Source organism: Arachis hypogaea, chromosome 20 (assembly GCF_003086295.3).
Source record: "Arachis hypogaea cultivar Tifrunner chromosome 20, arahy.Tifrunner.gnm2.J5K5, whole genome shotgun sequence".
Taxonomy (NCBI): domain Eukaryota; kingdom Viridiplantae; phylum Streptophyta; class Magnoliopsida; order Fabales; family Fabaceae; genus Arachis; species Arachis hypogaea.
Genome location: NC_092055.1, coordinates 2,282,148 through 2,302,544, shown reverse-complemented (window position 1 = coordinate 2,302,544; position 20,397 = coordinate 2,282,148). Strand labels below are relative to the sequence as shown.

Below are 20,397 nucleotides of genomic sequence, written 5' to 3'. Positions count from 1 at the left end.
CATTATTATTGTTATTTATTCTCAAAAGCTGCTCCAAAACCAATTCATTGTTATTGGAAGAGTCTGGATTGATATGCGTAACTCCAAATGATAAAGTCAATGACATGGGACCTGAAAGCATGTGTCAAGTGTCATGACCAAAACAAAAATGCACAATCTTCAGAGAAATAAACATTACATGTAACATGCACATTTAAGGCATTCAGCAGAATCCTAAATCCCTACAATACACGTTTATATTATCATCGGTTACCATCCCAATTCAGCATATTTCAGAGTTATATAGCTAGATTGTGAAGGATGATTATAAATCATCACATATATCCGATTGTCTGTTGTTTGCAATTACTGAATCTCATTATATTGTGACAATATTTATGAAAGCATCATTAGTCACATGGATGGAAACAAGAAAAATAAGTTTCAACAGTTGATGTTATATAGAGATTAATTTCAATCCACTTGTAACATTTTAAGGCAGTAGTTGGTTGGGTCTAATAACATTTTTGTTGATACCATAATACATATCAAAAAAATTTTTAGACCTATCACTAAATTAAAATTTCCTTCCATAAATACATTTCTTAAATTTTAGCTATCTTTCCATTGAATACGTAACTAATATATATATATACAACATTTTTATATCTGGAAGCACTGCACCGTTCCCTCAAGGAAAGTTCAGTTCCTCACTTCCTCCCCAGATTGGTTAGCTGCTAAGCTCTAAACATGTTAGGGAGCCAATCTATTGAAAGCTCTAATACAGCAGCTTTAGGAATGTAACAATATATATATACGATATTAGAATATAATTAGAATCAATTAGAATTAATTATGATCAATTAACATATTTAAATATTTATATCTGAATATGCTAAATAATACTAGTTGATCTTAATTGATCTTAATTATATTCTAACACCTCATGTATATGCTAGGATGCATTTTGAATGTGTGTTCTTTTGGACATTCTATTAGCAGGCCGCTTTTGTTATAATTTTGTGTTTTTTTTTTTTTTTTTTTTTTTTTTTTTGAGTATAACCTAATATATCCGTAGAAGTCTATAAATTCAAAATAATAATAAAACATTTTGCATATAAAATATCATTGTCTGGTTGAATAAATATTCTATCTAAAAAAATATAGAAGTTATAAGCGACAATTATCAGATTATTGTCAAAATATTAACTTATTTTTTCTCCATGTAAATTTTTTATGTACATCATATCTAATAATTTGTCTTAATGTTCTTATTATGCAAAAAGAAATTTTTAATATTTACATTAAATAGATAACATCCCATCTTTCTTTTGTTTTTAACGATACTTGATTAATGGTTAAACCAATTTTCTTCCACAAAAATTAGTAAAAAAAATTTTAATTTTTAGCATTTTAATTTTTTTGTTTTGTTAATTGAAAAATTTGGTGTAAACTATATAAATTAATAATGGGTAAATGCATCCCAATATAAAACAAGATATATAATTCATATATGTAATCATAGGATAGAATCATGGAAATTATTATTGTATATAATCATATTTATTTCCAAATTTTATGGCAACTTATAAAGGTGGATAATTTATTTTTAGTATGTTGATAAAAAATTTATTAACTTATATGCTATTATAATTTTTTTTTAAAATAAAAAGTTGATGTTTAATTAGTTATCTTAACAATAGTTTAATATTAACTGATTTAATTAAATTCTTTAAAATGATGATGATGATAAAAACTGAAAGAGTAAAGTATCGTTTTTGCGGAGTAAGTCTTATTTGTGTTCCTAACGTTTAAATCGTCCTATTTGTATCCTTAACGTTTATAAAAGTGATTTAATGTTATCCTATTATCAATTATACTAACAAATTAGATTATATTTTTCAATTATTCTCACTTGGATGTATTTATTCTCAATTAGGTCTCACTTGAATGTGTTCGATTTTAATATTATACCCACTATTTGTGTTTAGATTCAATTATGTCCCTAGAAAAGTGAATTATATAAATGTTGTAGGAATTAGTTTCAACATTTGATAAGCTATTTTTCGGAGTAGATCATCAATTCTATCGCAGACATGTAATTGACAGCAAGATAACATTAAATCACTTTTACAAATGTTATGGATACAAATAGGACGATTTAAACGTTAGGAACACAAACAAAATTTACCCCAACGTTGGAGACAACGAAAATTTACTCAAACTGAAAATAAAAATGGGAGAGAAAGTATGAAGCAGCGGAAGGATAAGGTGAGAGATTAGTGATTACACAAGAATGAATACTTCTTCTCTCTCCTTCCTTCATTCACCATTCCCAACTTCCTCCTCCTTCCTCCCACTCAACCCGCAAACCCCTTCCTTTTCTTTCGTCGTTGAAGCGCATTCCACCACCCGCCGCCAAGACAGGACCGCCCGCCACATCCGCATCAGGAAGAAGGTCCCTTTTAATTACATTGCTTCTTTTCTAAATTCTGAGATTAGTTAGGGTTTTTGCTGGCTGTTTTTACGGTTTTACCCCTCTTCTTCTTTCCTTGCTTTTTGAATAGTTCATTGTTTACACTAATTTCAAGTTGTTGACATTCTAGGAACCAAAAGGAGCCTAATTTAGTGGATTAAAAGTCAATTCTTGCCCAACAATATGCAATTGTATTTTACACCTATTTTATCTATGATTTTGTTTGTTTCTTCTCTCGTTGCTGAATATGCATTGATTTATTTGTTTTTCTGCATTGTTGGCTATGGCTTTATAGGTAGAAACTCAGGTGCATTCTACTTGAAGTTGATATCTGAGAGCCCTTAAATGATTTGACTGCTTTCACTAAATCTTTATCTAACGGCTCTCAGGTATCAACTTCACGTGAAGTCGACTTCACCCGAGTTTTTATGGGGTTTATATTATATGCACTATGTTGTGCTTTATGATCCATCTTTATATTTAGCGGAAGTTCATAAGTTTTGGTGCTGCAGGGTTAACCGAGTCATTCGAATTGGTTAAGCATGTAAACTTAACAGATTTGAAATATTGGATTACATGATTTAAGAAAAAAGTTAAAGCAAAAGAAAATGGAAATTTCGGTTCAAGAGGGGGGGCACTGTACTCAGTTTTTCTCTTTACCTTTTTCTTCTTCTTGTTGCTAGTACTGTGCGCTGTGGAACAGTCTTTTTACTGCGAATATGGACCAAGGCATTCTTTGGTAAAGCTTTCCTTGTTGATTGTAAGTTCACCTCATGAAGAATGCAATGCATATCTGTTTTAGATCATTTTCTGTTTTGTCAGGTTGAAGGGACACCAGAAAGGCCACGATTGTCCGTGTTCCGATCCAACAAGCATCTCTCTGTCCAGGTCATAGATGACACCAACATGCACACTCTTGCTTCTGTTTCAACAATGCAGAAGGCAGTTTTTGAAGAATTCAACTACACAGCTGGTCCTACAGTTGTAAGTTCTAAAATGCTTTTGATGTTCTGACTATCGCTTAATTACTGTCATACTTCAGTCCATGTACTCGAAACATCCCGGTTCTTGTGATCAAATGTCATGTTTCCTTAATAGATAACTGCTCAATTGCTCAAATTCAAAAGCTAAATTCAAGCATCTTTGATTGGAAACCTAACGATTAATGTTTACTGAGTTTCTCAGTATCGAATGCTTACTGAATATGAAACTGTTACCTCTAATGTTGATTCGCTTTATTAATGCCAATATAGTAGAAGTTTAAGTTTTAATTTGATTCATAATGGTCCATAGACTTGTAGAAGAAAGAAACACATTTACATTTTGAAGCTTCTCCCACTTTCACTGATATCCACTTCGAGTAATGGCATTATATTTTCAACTGTTTATCACACATTAGGTTCCAAGATTTTACCATTTTTTCCTCAAATTGTTCAATATATATTGGAAGCAGGAATCCAGATCACTCAGACTAAAGAAATAATCTGAAAGCCCAAGTTTATTTGCACATGAATCTTCATATTTTCCTTTTAATCCGAGTATCATGTATAATTTGTATCTTGGCAAATAACCTTGCTTCTGTGATTGTGTTTCTGGTGTACACAGTTTGTAAGGTCTGACTCCCTTGGAAGAATCTTGCTATGTCTGCATCATATTCATACTTTCATCCACTCAATTATGATACTGATCCTTTCCTTTTGTTTCTGTTTTCTTGTTTTTGTTTTTGGCTTCAGGAAGTAGCAAAGAAGATTGGTGAAATCATTGCAAAGTCCTGTCTGGATAAAGGGATCACAAAGGTGGCCTTCGACCGAGGTGGATACCCGTACCACGGTCGTGTTCAAGCACTCGCAGATGCAGCTCGCGAACATGGTCTGGAGTTCTAAAATGATTATGCACTTGCCATGTAGTTCATTTTGAAGTTTGTTAATGATTTAACAATTCTTTTTAAGGGCAGTGCCTCTTTTCCGGTGACTTTGTGATGATCCAATGACTTCTTTCTTCTATCCATCCATCTACATCACAGTTCTTTCTATTTCCAGATTCTTATCCACCAAAAAGTAAAATCTCTTGTCCATCTATTCTAGGATGGTGTCTCATTTTTTTTCCCTCAAAACATAACTATTAGTAAAGATCTAATTTGAAATATATGTCTCCTAATATTAGGCTTTTTTATTTAAATAAAAATTTATTATTTACCAGTTTAAATGCGGATATAGAAATATACTATTTTATGCAATTTAGTTTGGCAGTCAAGAAAAATGAAAATTAAAGGGTGCATTTTCACACACCTAGGTTGCAAAAACGAGTCAAAATTATAAACCATTTTCGTGCTCCATACAAAGAAAAATGAGGAAGAAAAAGTTTCTCCCATTTTAATAGTCCCGTAGTATCATTGATAGTATCACTGGTCACATGGATGGAAAAAAGAAAAATAAGTTTCAAGTTTCAACAGTTGATGTTATATAGAGATTAATTTCAATCCACTTGTAACATTTTAAGACAGTAGTTGGTTGGATCTAACATTTTTGTTGATACCACAATACATATCAAAAAAATTTTTAGAACTATCACTATATTAAAATTACATTCCATGAATACATTTCTTAAATTTTAGCTACCTTTCCATTGAATACATAACTAATATATATATATATATATATATATATACAAGTATACAACATTTTTATATCTGGGAGCACTGCACCGATCCTTCAAGGAAAGTTCAGTTCCTCACTTCCTCCCCTGATTGGTTATCTGCTAAGCTCTAAACATGTTACAGAACCAAACTAGTGAACCTCTAATACAGCAGCTTTAGGAATGTAACAATATGGTGGTGTACTGGTGTCCTCATTGACAATTTGGAGACACCAATTTCAACTTCTAAATGGATCTTCTTCTTCCCAAGCTTCTGTTCTAACTTTAACCCGTTCACCATTAAAGTGAATATATTTCCACTTAAGCCCATATCGTTTTCTAACCAATTTACACTTCTCTTCTTGGCCAAGTTTTCTAAAGGCATTTGCCACTCGTCTGACCGTATCTTCATCAGGTTTTACCTGCAACTCCTCCATGTCTGCAAATATCTAACTTACAAGCATGATAGCTCCATGTCAAAGCATAGAAGAATTAATCTCATATTGCTTAACAGTTTGCATTAAGGTATAGTAAGATTGATGGTACAACAAAAATATACCTCAATAATCTTTTCCGGCAAATGATGATGATCATATAACGTGACCATTCTAGAAAACAATCTCTTTGAGACAGAACGTGTGTGTGCATGAACAATCATATTCCACAATGATTCTGCCTCATCTACCCTCTTATCCATATCAAATGCCAGAAGAAGGGTGTCATATGTTCCCATTGTTGCTCCTTGGCCTTTGCTTAACATCCACTTTGCTACCTGAGGATTGATAAGCAGTAAGATTCTTTTCCATTCCTCACAGAGTAAACAAAACAACATATCATTACAGTTGTACATTGTAAAGGCTCAAACTCAAGCTGGATGGCATTCTCAAGAATATCAAAACATTATTATGAAAATAAAGAAAGAAAGAAAAGAAATATACAAAAAGCACATTGATATATATTAAAGTACTAAAGATCCAAATCAGTGATGTGAGTATTTTATATAGACTGCAGCTTGAACAGCTGAAGGACCATTTCTTGAGCTAAAGACCATTCTTCACTTATATAATAACATAAACCATGATTGATATAAACAATTTTGGCTTTGGTAGAAACTCAAATTCAAACATAAAAAGTTTTACCCATGAACTATCTTTCATCTCATGTGGAAGCAATTTCAGCTTTGAACCAAGTCATGGAAACATTTAATGAACACTTCTCAAACAAACCATAATTATTAGTTGTCAAATAGTGTCCCAAAATTTGCAGAAGTAAATGAAGAACTTAGTATAACATACTTGAATTACACGAAGCCATTGTCTCCTTTTCCTTAAGATTTTCAAAGCCTTGGCTGCTGCTATCACTGGGAACTCTGTCTCCCAAGCAGTCCATTTGTCTAAAGCCCCATAAACAGCCTCTTTCTCATTAGGAAGCTGAGATACCTAACGTTCCAATATTCAAAATGCACAAAAATGAACATACATAAATATATATATATTTTTAAAGGTTCATTTTTTTTTTTCTAACAAAATTCCAAACCGAAATTAAAAAATTGGTATGAACAAACATACAATTCTAATAAGGTTCAATGCCTTCTGGCCAGATTGAGCAGAATCTCTGCTTTTCCACAAGTGGTGCTCTTTCTTTGCCACTCTCTTTTTCTGCTGCTTCTTCCCTTGTCTAAATTACATGTGAATTGGAACATGAAGCATGAGTAAATGGTTAAAAAACATAAAATCACATAAACTATAATATCATTGAATAATAAGTGCAATAATAACTTACTTCTCCTTCTCTGAAAGACTATTGCTTCGGGAAATGTTGGAGTGACCAAGTGAGGAATCAAACGCACAATAGGCATCACTTCTCTGCAATTGAATACCAGAGAAGTGAGAATTTTTTTTTTCTGAGCAGAATAAGCTACACAAAGAAATGCAATTACTTTTGAAAATGTTCTAACGTTATGTGAGATGGATAGTGTTGTTATTGAGAAAGAGAAACTATTGTTGAGCAAGAAGTGAGGTTGAGCCCTAGTGTGACATTTGGGTGATGAAAGAAAGGGGCAAATAATTGAGTTTTGAAGTGTTTGAAGCATCGTGGTTTTCTTCGGGGGACGAGAACGGAGCACAACAGCAGCAAGAGAGAAGCGGCGGCACCGTGGCGGAGCTCGGAGGCAGGGTTTGGGAACTGAGCTGAGTTGCTGTGAGACAGTGAGAGAGGATCGAACAAGGACTCGCGAGGAGCAAGGTGGGCTTCAATTGGTTTCATTGTGGGCTTCTATTTGGGCCAACATGGGAATATTTTTTACTAATTGGGCCACCAGTTTTTGAGATGTTGTGGAGAAAATATAAAAGATCATTAAGCCCACGATAATTTAGTTACCAAAAAGCACAGAAAAGACAGTATTGAATCGATTTACTACACTTCAATAATTCTTCAGCTTTGCTATTTTTGGTGGGGTTCTATTTTGCATCACTATAAGTCTATAATAATCTTTAATGTTTCCCTAATAAATTAAACAATGTATGGATAAATATTGAATATATGTTATGCTATAAAAATGATCCTCACCAATAATAAGTGATGGAAAGTGTATATATTAACTTGTAATTAACAGGATCTATTGTTCAAAATTTTTAGGCTGCATTTGTTTCTAAGAATAAGACAGTACAAGACACTAAGAACAGGACACAGGATAAAACATTGATAGATAGAAACACAAAATTTTATATTTTTATATTTTGTTTGATGATAAACTAGAACAAATTATAAAAATTCAATTTGTTCTTATTTTTTTCATTCAAAATATTTGAGATGAAAAATATAACAATAAAAATATAATTATAAAAATTAACAAAAATAATAAAAGAAAAAATAAAAAATAAGTTATGTTCTTTGTTAGTGCTTTCGTGTCCTTTCTATCAGGATAGATACAAAATATACTAATTTAGTGTCTTTGGATACATTATCTCTATCTATGTCTTCTCTGCCAAACACAATTTTATATCTCAATGTCCTATCTCTGTAAACAAATGCAGCATAACTGACGTTCTTATCAAGATAACAATAATGTAAATATATAATATAAATATATAACAAAGTAGTTTTCTCAATGATTAAGCCTTCAATCCACACTTGGATTAACCTACACCTCTCATTTCATTCTCTCCCCGAACAGTCTAACACGACATTTTCTCTCTAATTTTTTATTCCTAGGGTTTAAACTAAATATTCCTAATTTCTTATCATCCATTTGGTGTACGTATTCGTTTTATAGTTATTCAAACCAACTATAACATAAATGTCAAACACTTGTTCATTTATTTATTTTATATTTCCATAAAAATAGGTCTCGCTTACATGCATTCAACACGCATAAGTGGATAAATGAATAATCACAACATCCTCATAGTCAAATCTCAAGTGCAAGTAGCATCAATTTCTTAAAGTTCATATATACATGGAACAATCTAGAATGACGTTGTTTGCATATATATGATGTTGTAGAGGTTCAAGATTTCTCAAATAATAAAAATCACATCCTAAAAGAATCCAACATTAAGATCTCTATATATATTCCGATCCAAATTAATTAAGCTCTAGATATTTACTCAAACATTTCTTTAGAAAAAAGTATTAGCTATTATAGAGTAAAGTATCGTTTTGGTCCCTTAATATTTGGGGTAATTCTTAAAGTTGTCCCTAACATTTCAATCGTCCTATTTAAGTTCTTAACGTTTCAAAATTAACTCAATGTTGTCCTGCCGTTAGATATCCGTTAATAGAATTGACGGCGGGACAAAATTGAGACGATTTTGAAACATTAGGGACTTAAATAGAACGAACACGTTAGGGACAAAAACGATACATAAAAATAAATTTTAATTTAATTTTATCTTTCAATAATATTAATTTTTTATTGTACATAGTATTCAATTATTTTTTAATTACATCTAAATAAATTACACTTAATGACATTACTTTCATTTTAAATAAATTAATTTTTTTATAATTTTAAAGAATTTTGATACATTAGAGACAAAAGATATAATTTATATTTTATTGTATATATTATTTTTTCTTTTCTGCAAGTTTATATACTAGTCATTCTACAAACATTTTATGGTAACTAAAAATCTTTAAGAGTAAAATTATAAAAAAAATTAATTTATTTGAAATGAAAGTAATATGATTAAGTGTAATTTACTTCGATGTGATTAAAAAATAATTGAATACCATGTATACTAAAAAATTGATATTATTGAAGAATAAAATTAAAATTTATTTCTATGTATCATTTTTATCCACAATGTTTTCGTGGTATTTAAGTCCTAAGGTTTCAAAATCGTCTCAATTTTGTCCCGCCGTCAATTCTGTTAATATATCCCTAACGGCAGGACAACATTGACTCAATTTTGAAACATTAGAGACTTAAATAGGACGATTGACACGTTAGGGACAACTTTAGAACTTACCCCAAACATTAGAAACAAAAACGATACTTTACTCGCTATTATATAATAGTTTTAGGGCAATGCTACGTAACCAAAATATTATAGATAATAAATAAAGGTATATGACTAATAGTATTTGCGTTGATAAGAGAGTGTGAATCACTCTCCTAATTTAATTGACGCAATTAATTTTTTTCTATCATTAATTATCTTTCCTTATTTAATTATACAAAAAGTTAATTCCAAATTTAATGTGAATCAAATTGCGAAAATTTCTCCTTCATTATTATTACATGTATTTATAATTGTATAATTTTTTTCTTCCAAATAAAAATTTTAAATTCTTATATTTTTAATTAAAAAAAAAACTCAAATCACCTCAATACATTTTATAAAAAATAAAATATTTTAAATTTAATCAATTTTTATTTATTGAAAATTAAAAATATCTAAAATTGTTGGTTCATGACCTGCAAAATAAACTAATAAATAATAATAAATTAGCACCAATTTATTGATTATGGATATTATATATATAAAAGTATAAATATTATACGTATAAAAATATGGATGTTAAATTAGAAAATTTAACAACTTCTGGTATACAACTCATATTTTACATATAGGCTATTATAAAATAAAAAAATTAAAATTAAAAAATAAAATTTAAAAAATAATTATTAACTCGTCGTATTAAAATCAATAAATAAGTATACATATGAATAGTAAATAAAAAATATTAAAATTATGACCCTTTGGTGTACATGTAAGATAATTTGAAATATATAACAAGACACATAGTTTAAAATTTGGTAATATTAATTGTAAAAATTTGTTAATTATAAATATTATATGTATGAAATTATGAATGTTATGAGTATGAAATTATGGATGTTATTAATATAAAATTTTGGATGTTATGTGTATCTTACTTAATTATGGATGTTATGTGTATAAACTTGTGGATGTTATGAATAAATTTATCAATTGAATAAATTAATTTAGGTATTTGACATTTTTTTTTCAAATCTAATTATAGTAAAATTTAGAAATATATGTGAATTAAAATAAATCATTTTCACTTTGAAAAACATGAAATAAATTTTTAAATTATCAAAGACGGTGATTTAAAAAATTATAAGTCGATTTAAATGTATAATGTCTTCAAAAATAAAATATTAAAATATTTTGAATAATGATTTATTAGTATATATGTAAAATAATTTGAACTACATAATAAAATATAGTTTAAAATTGAATAATATTAATTGTAAAAATATATTAATCATTGAGTGAGTTCGTCTGTTGTACAAATCTTCAGCATTGATTATAATAGTGGCTAATAAAAAGGGATATGATTTTCTAATTAATATCATTAATTAGCAAATTTGATAAGAACGGTGATAAGTAGAATGAACGGTGATAAGTAGAATGATAAGAGAGTGAAGTAAAAAATAAAACTGTTATTAAATGATATAAATGAAATAAAATATAGAAAGTTTTGGCTGATTATGGCTGAAAAATTTTGGTTACCAAACTTTTTCCTAGTTTTATATATCTTTGCTGATCATAAATTTGATCTCTTCACGGAGAGTGTATGTGTTATGTTGAGCAATAGGAAAACAATTAAACAAGAATTAAAGTTTAATTCATGATATCGAAACTTGTATTATGAAGGGGAGGGTTGGGATGAAGTGATGGAAGCAAATTAAGAAATGGAATTGTAAGAGCATCTCTTGCGGAGGAAACTAACCTTGTTGCTTGGACAATACAAGTTACTTGGAATAACCAAAGAGGTATATGTATGTATGTATATATGCCTTAACTAAACAAATAAAGGGAGCAATGAAAGATAATAATTAAAGTCGAAATGAGATAAGAAAATAAAGGAGACTTGCACGAAAACAGCGTTGGGGAACGTAAAAAGAAAGCAGACCTAATGATTAGAAGATTAGGGAGAGATTAGGGGGGGTTATAGCTAGCTAGAGAGAGAGCACGTGCGTCAATAATGAGTGGTTGACAGGTGTGTATGGTTGTGGGATCCACCAAGATTCTGTTATGTCATCGGGAATTGAGAATTGGAGCCGCGAGATGCGCCGTCTTCGGCCAAATTCAATATTTCGTTCTAACCACGCTTTCTCATCAGTTTTTGGTTTTACCGTTACTATAATAGTGGCTCGGCTCGGCGCGGCTCGGCACGGCTCTCACGCTATTACTGCAGCGTGTGGTGATTAATAAGCTGATTTAGTTTACGTAACATCTGAGTAACTGAGTTGCGTGATTACGATCCAAACACACATCCCAGGCTGGATCGGAGCTGCCATCAAAGTCAATAATGTTAGTGGTAACTTGGAATGGTTTCGTCCTACACTTCACTGGGTTTACGTTTCAGATGAATTATTAATTTATGAAAAAGTATAGGTAAGGAAGTGTGTAATCACCCAAGAATTAAACAATTCAATTAATTATAATTATTAATAATTAATTTTAAATTTAAATTTAAAATTTAAATAATTAGAAATTGATTAAGTAAACCTAATTAAAAATTATAAAAAAAATTTCTTTCCACATCTATAATACAAAAACGGTCCCGCTACGTTATCAACAGTATATCTACCAACTTCTGCCAACTCTTATTTATAACTGTGTTTCATGGAAGTGTCTTCGTGGATGTGTCTAATAAAAATGTCTTTTTTATGATTGTGTTTAATAGAAGTGTCTTTATAGATATATTTTATAGATGTGTCTCTTTATATATGTATTTAAAATATAATAATTAATTATTGTTGACAATAAGTTGGCAGATAATATGTTGGTACCCTATATTTTTCCATACAAAAAATTCGAAAAGAGAAAATATAGAGAGTCAATGATTTAAGCGTACAATATGTACAATAGAGGTTTAGAATGTATTAGAAATATGATTATTAGTGTTATATTGTCCTGTCAGATTACATTTTTAGGATGAGTGGTTTCATGATACGGTATTAGAGTTCTAGCTCCAACATAACATTATTATATTTCAACAATCCTAACTTTGAACTTGCTTAAGTGTAATTGGATATATGATGAAGTAGATATATGTTAGTATTAGATTGGAAAAACATCCACCCCCTCCTCAAGAATTATTTCACACAAATTAAAATAGGAGATTCTATCAAGAAATCATTTATCTTAAAAAGTTAAATTTTATATATATATAATTGTTGTTTTGAAGGTGAAGTTAAGACTACGGTGGAACACGAACCTTATAATATCGAGACACGACATTGCAATAAATCTTCTTCTTATGGGTTGGCATCTCTACGAGTGAGGTGCATCTCTAAAGATTTTTTACACTCAAATCAGTAGTAATTTGAGAGATATACAAATTACGAGTAGATATATAACATATTTTGAGTATGTGTTAAGTCATTTATTTGTTAAGGTTTAAAAGGTGAATAATATGAGACAATCCAAATAGATCCGTACAAAATGGAAAAATATGAGAAGCCAATGGAATATTTGTACAATGTGTACAATGGAGGTTTAGGGAATATTAGAGGTATAATTATTAGTGTTACCTTTTTTCATCAGCTGAAACTTTTGGGATGAGAGGTATCATGACATGGTATTAGAGCTTTAGATCCGAAAGGTTAAGAGTTCGATCTTTAGTGAATCCCAAAAGCCCATAAAAGATGAAAACGCTGACATATGTACCCACACTGGATCAAAACAAGTTTAGTTTCGATTTAACGTGGGTATATATGTCAGCGTTTTCATTTTTTATGGGTACAAATGATCATTTATTCTATAAAAATACTATTTATACACCAAAATCAGCCACTAAAATCAGTCATCAATATATATATTTGTATATAAATATATGTCTGTTTTAATTTATTTTCAATGTGTATTTATATTCTATCATGTATTTTTTACTAGTATACACATAGCATTACTCAAATTTTATATAGTATAATTTAGATTATATTTTTTATAAACTTGTATGTCTTTTAGAAGTGACACTCTTGAACGGTAAAAAGTGTACATCTAATAATATTTTTTTTTTTAAATATTCTTCGACTTAAAGTATAAATTTTGTATACATTTTTTTATCCGGCCCTTTTTATACAGTCTTTTTTTAAAATAACAAAAATCTAAGTAAAAAATTTTTAACCATAGAAGCTCTAGCTAGTAGCATGTCAAAACAATTTATATGAAACCACACCATTTTATCTGGTATGAGCCAAAAAGTTGATGAATTTTCGGAGTACTAGTAGTATGTCTATTAATCTCAAACGTGACTGACGACCCCCCTCATAGGGGAAATGCTATTTTCGTTTTCTACTATTCTAATAACTCTACTAATAGTAATTATGATGCCACTATTACTACTCTCTAATCAGTAATAATGATGACATGATGATTTTAAACCGAGTCAACAAGTCAAGATCGTGATATATATATGTGCAAACAAAATGACCACATTATGATCGCAAAATAATCCAAAACAGATCATACCACACTATTCTTCGCTAGCATTAGCATGGCTGCACTACTCCCCAGGCCACCAAGGACAAAAAATTGTTCATTGCTTTTTCTTAATAATATGAATACGGGTTTTTTTTTCGGAATATATTGATTATTCAGTGTTATAATACTAGTTTATAAGTATTCCTTTTCATAAAATATTTTAAAATTACTAATAATAAATGGTATATATAAATTCAAAGAAATTATATATTTATAATGGTTGACTAAATTTTTCTCTCATTGTGTTCTATTGAATGCTATTTCTTACTCCACTATTCCAAGTTCATACCGTAGAAAATGAACCTCAATGACAAAATTATTAGACATCAATGTAAGCAAGTTTAAGGGGCCCATTTATAGCTTGATCTTATCCGGTTCTACTAGTCGCGCAACGAGCCTATATTCATTATTTGTGATAACTTTATTTTATACTAACATGCTAATTAACACAAGTAATAAATACTATATTCCCTAGTATAATGGATCAATTGAATATTGAAGTGAAACAATAATCAAGAAGTCTACTTTAATAAAGATACTGAAAATATTTTTTTTAAAATGTTTATATGTGTTATGTTATTATTGGATATTTTTATTAAATTAGTTAATAATTTATTTTTTAATAAATCAGAATAAAATTAGTTTATTATAGCAACAATAATAAATTTAATTGTCTGTATTATAATTATTAGACTCGATTTGATCTTATTGAATTACACAATTTAAACCGAATATCTTTAAATTTTTTGATAAAAAGACAAATATATCTCTAACATTTTATTTTGCGGACATTTAAAGCCTTAAAAATTTAAAAATACAATTAAATTTCTAAAAAAATAGATTTATTGTTATTGTTATAAAAAAATCGGTTTTATTCTAATTTGTTAAGAAATTAAAAAATAACCGATTCATTAATACGTCCAATAATAATGCAACACGTAAGCGTCTTTAAACAAGGTGAAAACTCAGGTGCAGTCGACTTCACATGAAGTTAATACCTAAGAACCGTTAAATGATTTGACTGATTTGACTAAATTTTCATCTAACTGCTATCAGATATTAACTTCGTAAAATCGACTTCACTTAAATTTTTACCTTAAAAAATAGACGTTGTACGCGTCTTTATGGAACTTAATTTATTATCATGGTATTCATAAATTACTATTACAGCGTAGTAAAAGGTTTGAATTCTGCGGTAAACGAATATTCTCACAACGGAAATATTCCTTCTCTGACATTTTTTCCATATATATAGGTTAAACAAAGCGTTCAAGTAATTTATTTTCCTTTTTGAATAACTCGCTTGCGAAGAAAAAAAAACAACTATGTATTGAGTGTTAGTTATCGTTATTATTCTTGCATAACAGAAAGATTTAGTCATTATTCTCTTAACATTAAGGTTAAGGGTGTTTGGAAAGGTATAATTTAAACACAATCAATGTAAAATGATATTACTGTAGTTAAATAATATTATTGGTTGACCCTAAGTTAAACTATACCCTTGAGTAGATAGATAGCGATGTACAGAGTACAACTGTAACAATTACGTAAATAAATTGCAATGCTCTTTGATTTGTCACGTATTTAACAATTTTGCATTCATCTTCATTAATTAATGTTTGGTCCCACGGGAAAGATGATGTTGATAACATTCACGAATCTGCTATCTATCTATTATAATACTTCTAGAGTAAATATCATTTTTGTCTCTAATACTTGAGGTAAGTTTTAAAATTGTCTCTAACGTTTTAATCGTCTTATTTAAATTTTTAACGTTTTAAAATTGACTCAATATTGTCTTGTCATTAGAGATCTGTTAACAGAATTTACGACAGGACAAAATTGAGATGATTTTGAAACGTTAGGGATTTAAATAGAACGAAAATATTGGGGACAAAAACAATATATAAAAATAAATTTTAATTTTATCCTTCAATAATATCAATTTTTTACTATACACAGTATTCAATTATTTTTTAATCACATCTAAATAAATTACACTTAATCATATTACTTTTATTCTAAATAAATTAATTTTTTATAATTTTACTCTTAAAGATTTTTAGTTATCATAAAATATTTGTAGGATGATTAGTATATAAACTTGTGAAAAAAATAATATATATACAATAAAATATAAATTCTATCTTTTGTCTCTAATGTATCAAAATTCTTTAAAATTATAAAAAAGTAATTTTATTTAAAATAAAAATAATGTGATTAAGTGTAATTTATTTAGATGTAATTAAAAAATAATTGAATACTATGTACAATAAAAATTGATATTATTGAAAGATAAAATTGAATTAAAAATTATTTTTATGTATTATTTTTGTCCTCAATGTTTTCGTTCTATTTAAGTCTCTAACGTTTCAAAATTATTTCATTTTTGTCCCACCGTCAATTCTATTAACGGATTTTTAATGGCAGGACAATATTAAGTCAATTTTGAAATGTTAGAGACTTAAATAGGATGATTGAAATGTTAGAAACAACTTTAAAACTTATCCCTAACGTTGGGAAAAAAATGATACTTTACTCGTATACTTCTACGTGTAAATTCAATAAGAAGTCAATTTTTTTTGTTTGTTTGTAATTGAAATAACAAATAACATAAACGTATAACGTGCTATGAAAAAATAGATTTAGTCTACATACATACACGTATGTTACCGTATAATGATTAAAATCATGCTTGCGACGTTACCTTTTTTTTTTTTTTTTTGGAGAAATAAAAGACAAAATTCTTGAAGTCATAATATAGTAATTAATTAAATCCGAGCTTTAAATTATTAGTATTCAATGAGAATATTTATGAATGGATTTAGCATATCCACGACGTTTATTTCCTACATGAACAATTAAAAGTCATTAATAGTAGTCATATTAAAAGGGCTATATACATGAGAGTCAAAGAAGGAAGAGGTGGTATAATTGACTTTGCAATTCGAATGATACCACACACGTAAAAGAAAATGCAATGGATATGGATAACTATGAATGAAGACGGAAATAGAGACCCTGCAAGGGTTTATGGAAAGTAAAGAAAAACGTGAATTTAATAAAAAAGTGAAAAACATTAAAAAAAAAAACAAAAACAAAATAGAGAATGAATAAAATGTATGGCGTGGAGGAAGCCGTGAAAGATTAGCCGAGCGGTGTCAATTAAAAATGCCGTTTAACTACACAGACAAGACAAGCTACTAGTTAATTGCAAGAAAAGGAAAACACAATATTAAAACACGGGTGGGACCCCAACACAAAATAATAGAACAATTTTTTTTTCTTCAATAATGTAATTTGAAAAAGATAAGTTAGTGCTAAACTGTTATTAAATTATAGATCTAATTCATTTTAAATTTCATTTATCTCCATTTTATTTACCATTAAATCTAAGACATGTTTAAATAAAATCAATTTTAGCATGTGAATACATTCTTTTTAAATAAATAGATGTATGTTTTCTTAACTCACTAACATCAAAACCAGCTAAAGTATTTTTTAAGGTGAAAACTCAAGTGCAGTCGACTTCACGTATCAACTTATCTAATGATTCTTAAGTATCAACTTCACGTGAAGTCGACTTTACATGAGTTTTCACCATTTTTTAATTAATATATAGTATGTACGAAAAAAAATAAACTTAAAAACACGCATGTTGTTTATTAGGTTTAATCAAATAAAAAGTAATGGAACTAGTCAAATTTTTTATAACAAGTCTATAATTTTTTCATGTTTTATTTTAAGAAAATACTCACATGATAACATCTTTACATAAAAATGACATTGTGAATTTTTAGATAATTAATCGAACATATTTAATCAAATATATAAATTCATCTAATAATCCATAATACTATCCATAATGGGTATATGAGTTACAAAATGAACATCTCCCATACTATCTAGAATAACCACATCTTCCCAAAAAACTTAAACTAATTTTCGGATTCACCAAGGATCGAACTATTGACCTTTCAGATCTAGAGCTCTAATATCATGTCATGATACCACCCATCCCAAAAACTTCAACTGATGAAAAAAATAACACTAATAATTATACTTTTAATACTTCATAAACCTCTATTACAAATATAAAATATTCCATTAGCTCCTTATTTTTTTTTTATTCAAGTTACTTATAGGCATAGAGAGAAAAATAATTAGAGAAGAGAGAGAGAGAAGAAAATGCGGGGACCGCAATGAACGCCTTTACGGTGACGCCATCTAACAACACAACACACTCAATGCTCAAACTCATCCCTATTCTATTCTTTCTCTCTCCATTCTTATTACTCTTGTGTGTATATATAAATAATCCTCCAATCCCACCTCTATTCACTGTTTCATTCCCAATACCAATTCTTTCTCTTTCAATTCTCACACCTCACCTTCAGATGGCAGACGAACTCCACGAATCCGATGTTGTATTCGCCAACCAGCACCAAGTCCAAGCCTCCAGCTGGGATCACAATAACAACAAGAACAAGAAGAAGAAGAACAACAACAAGGTACATCCGGTCGGAAGCAGCAGTGCTGATAATAGGTCGTTGCCGGTGAACATCCCGGAGAGCAGGCGGCTGACGATGAGGTCATTGAAAGATTCAAGTCAGGAGGAGGAGGAGATGGTGCCGCCGCACGTGATGGTGGCCAGAAGAGTGGTGGGAGGAGGGAAAATGGCGTTCTCGGTGTGCACAGGCCATGGAAGGACCTTAAAAGGAAGAGACCTAAGTCAGGTCCGCAACTCCGTTCTCCGGATGACCGGCTTTCTTGAAGCCTGACCTCACCGCCTCAACGTACCTCTTTTTTTTTTCTTTTTCCTTTTTTGCCCCCCATTCCATTCTTGCATATATAACAACTCATCAAAGGGAAAAGTGCAAAACCAAAATTTCCTTCTCCCCACTCTCATTAATTATTGCTTGTAACAAGCCCGGCGGGGAAATTAAACTATATAGAGAAAATTCCAGATAATTGTTATTATTCACGGACAATTTTAATTCATCATCATCATCATCAACTAACTAATCTCATCTTATTATTATTTTTATTATATCATGTTTTGCTTTCTCACGGGATTGTATTTCTATATTTCTTTATAGTTTATGCATTGTTCAAGCTAAGCATTAAGCAAGCAGCTTTCAATCAACTTTGCCCAATTTCGGAATTTCCTCCCTCATGCTTCCTTCCACCCACTACTTAACCCCGTCTGCCGTCTAATTTTTATGTATTTTGATTGGAAAAAAAAAAATTGTTCTGTAACTGTCTTCTTACAAAAATTATTCTTTGGCTTGTAAGTAGTTAAAAATCGTTTTCTTTTAACTATTCAGTAAAAATGAAAATAATAATAACTCTTTGAAAAATTACATTTGTGTATGTTACAGTGATATTGTATACGCCACTAGTTGAAATATTGTAAATTTATTTTATTTGCTACGTCAAGTTGATACAATTTTTTTATGTCTAGACAAAGTATATTTAATTATTTATATGTATGGATCACAGTAAAATATTTTTAACATTTAAATTCGAGTAATTTTTCATTCCAATCATGCTACTTTTTAACTCCTTCTCCAGTATTGTATTCGGTGAAAAATACAGAAAAAGGAGATTTTAGATACTCAATAGTTTGGTCTGTTTAAGATTGTCTTGGTTCACATTTCTTCTGCTTCACCCTATTGTTTTCTGCATTTCGTCATTAAATTGGAATATCTTTTTGAACTATAAATTGTCTCACATGTAGTGAGAGAGAGAGAGAGAGAGAGAGAGAGAGAGAGCTCTAAATTTTTATTCAATTTTGTAATTACTATATAGTTTATTCAAATAATCAAGTTAGTTAGAAGATTTTAAATTAAAATATATAAAAAGGAACTAATATTAACAAGGTAGAATACCTTAACTTGGCCAGGTCTGAAAGGGAACCAAACCAAAAACTGAAGAGGGGAACATGGCTTTTAATTATGATTTGGCAGGTTGGATGGAAAAGGATTGCTATAAATAATTAGTTGTCATTTTTTCGACATTATGTCACAACCTATATTATAGTCTTAATTTATTAAATAATAATAATAATAATATATGTGAAAATTCAGTTGCAGCCGACTTCACGTGAAATTGATAATTGAGAGTCGATAGACGAAAATTTAGTCAAATCAGTCAAATCATCCAACGGCTCTTAACTATCAACTTCACGTGAAGTCGAGTTTCTACCAATAATATAATAATAAAAGAAAATGCACTTGATAACTGAATTTGGCATTCAAATTATAGTATCCACGCTTCTAGTTGGCATAATCTTATAGGACGTTTTCTAACAGCAGCAAATAAAAGGAATCTTTTTTCTTT

General features: G+C 29.5%; 3 protein-coding genes across 3 annotated transcripts; 2 read left to right on the top strand and 1 right to left on the bottom strand.

Annotated features, from left to right (window-relative positions):
• The first annotated feature begins 2,151 nt into the window (after nucleotides 1-2,151).
• Nucleotides 2,152-4,487, top strand: LOC112782764 (large ribosomal subunit protein uL18c). The gene is made up of 3 exons (XM_025825328.2): nucleotides 2,152-2,437; nucleotides 3,278-3,439; nucleotides 4,189-4,487. Exons 1-3 carry the CDS (start codon nucleotides 2,276-2,278, stop codon nucleotides 4,336-4,338), a joined length of 474 nt encoding a protein of 157 aa, XP_025681113.1. The 5' UTR covers nucleotides 2,152-2,275; the 3' UTR covers nucleotides 4,339-4,487.
• A 474-nt stretch (nucleotides 4,488-4,961) lies between these two features.
• LOC112782763 (pentatricopeptide repeat-containing protein At4g18975, chloroplastic) lies at nucleotides 4,962-12,841 on the bottom strand. The gene is made up of 7 exons (XM_072230116.1): nucleotides 12,788-12,841; nucleotides 11,294-11,365; nucleotides 6,872-6,954; nucleotides 6,658-6,766; nucleotides 6,385-6,528; nucleotides 5,649-5,861; nucleotides 4,962-5,538 (listed from the first exon to the last, which is right to left on the bottom strand). The coding sequence occupies exons 1-7, from the start codon at nucleotides 12,839-12,841 to the stop codon at nucleotides 5,329-5,331; spliced, it is 885 nt and encodes a 294-aa protein (XP_072086217.1). The 3' UTR covers nucleotides 4,962-5,328.
• A 5,611-nt stretch (nucleotides 12,842-18,452) lies between these two features.
• Nucleotides 18,453-18,836, top strand: LOC112785136 (protein S40-1). Its single transcript, XM_025828571.3, has one exon. The coding sequence runs from the start codon at nucleotides 18,453-18,455 to the stop codon at nucleotides 18,834-18,836; it is 384 nt and encodes a 127-aa protein (XP_025684356.2).
• The last annotated feature ends 1,561 nt before the right edge of the window (nucleotides 18,837-20,397 follow it).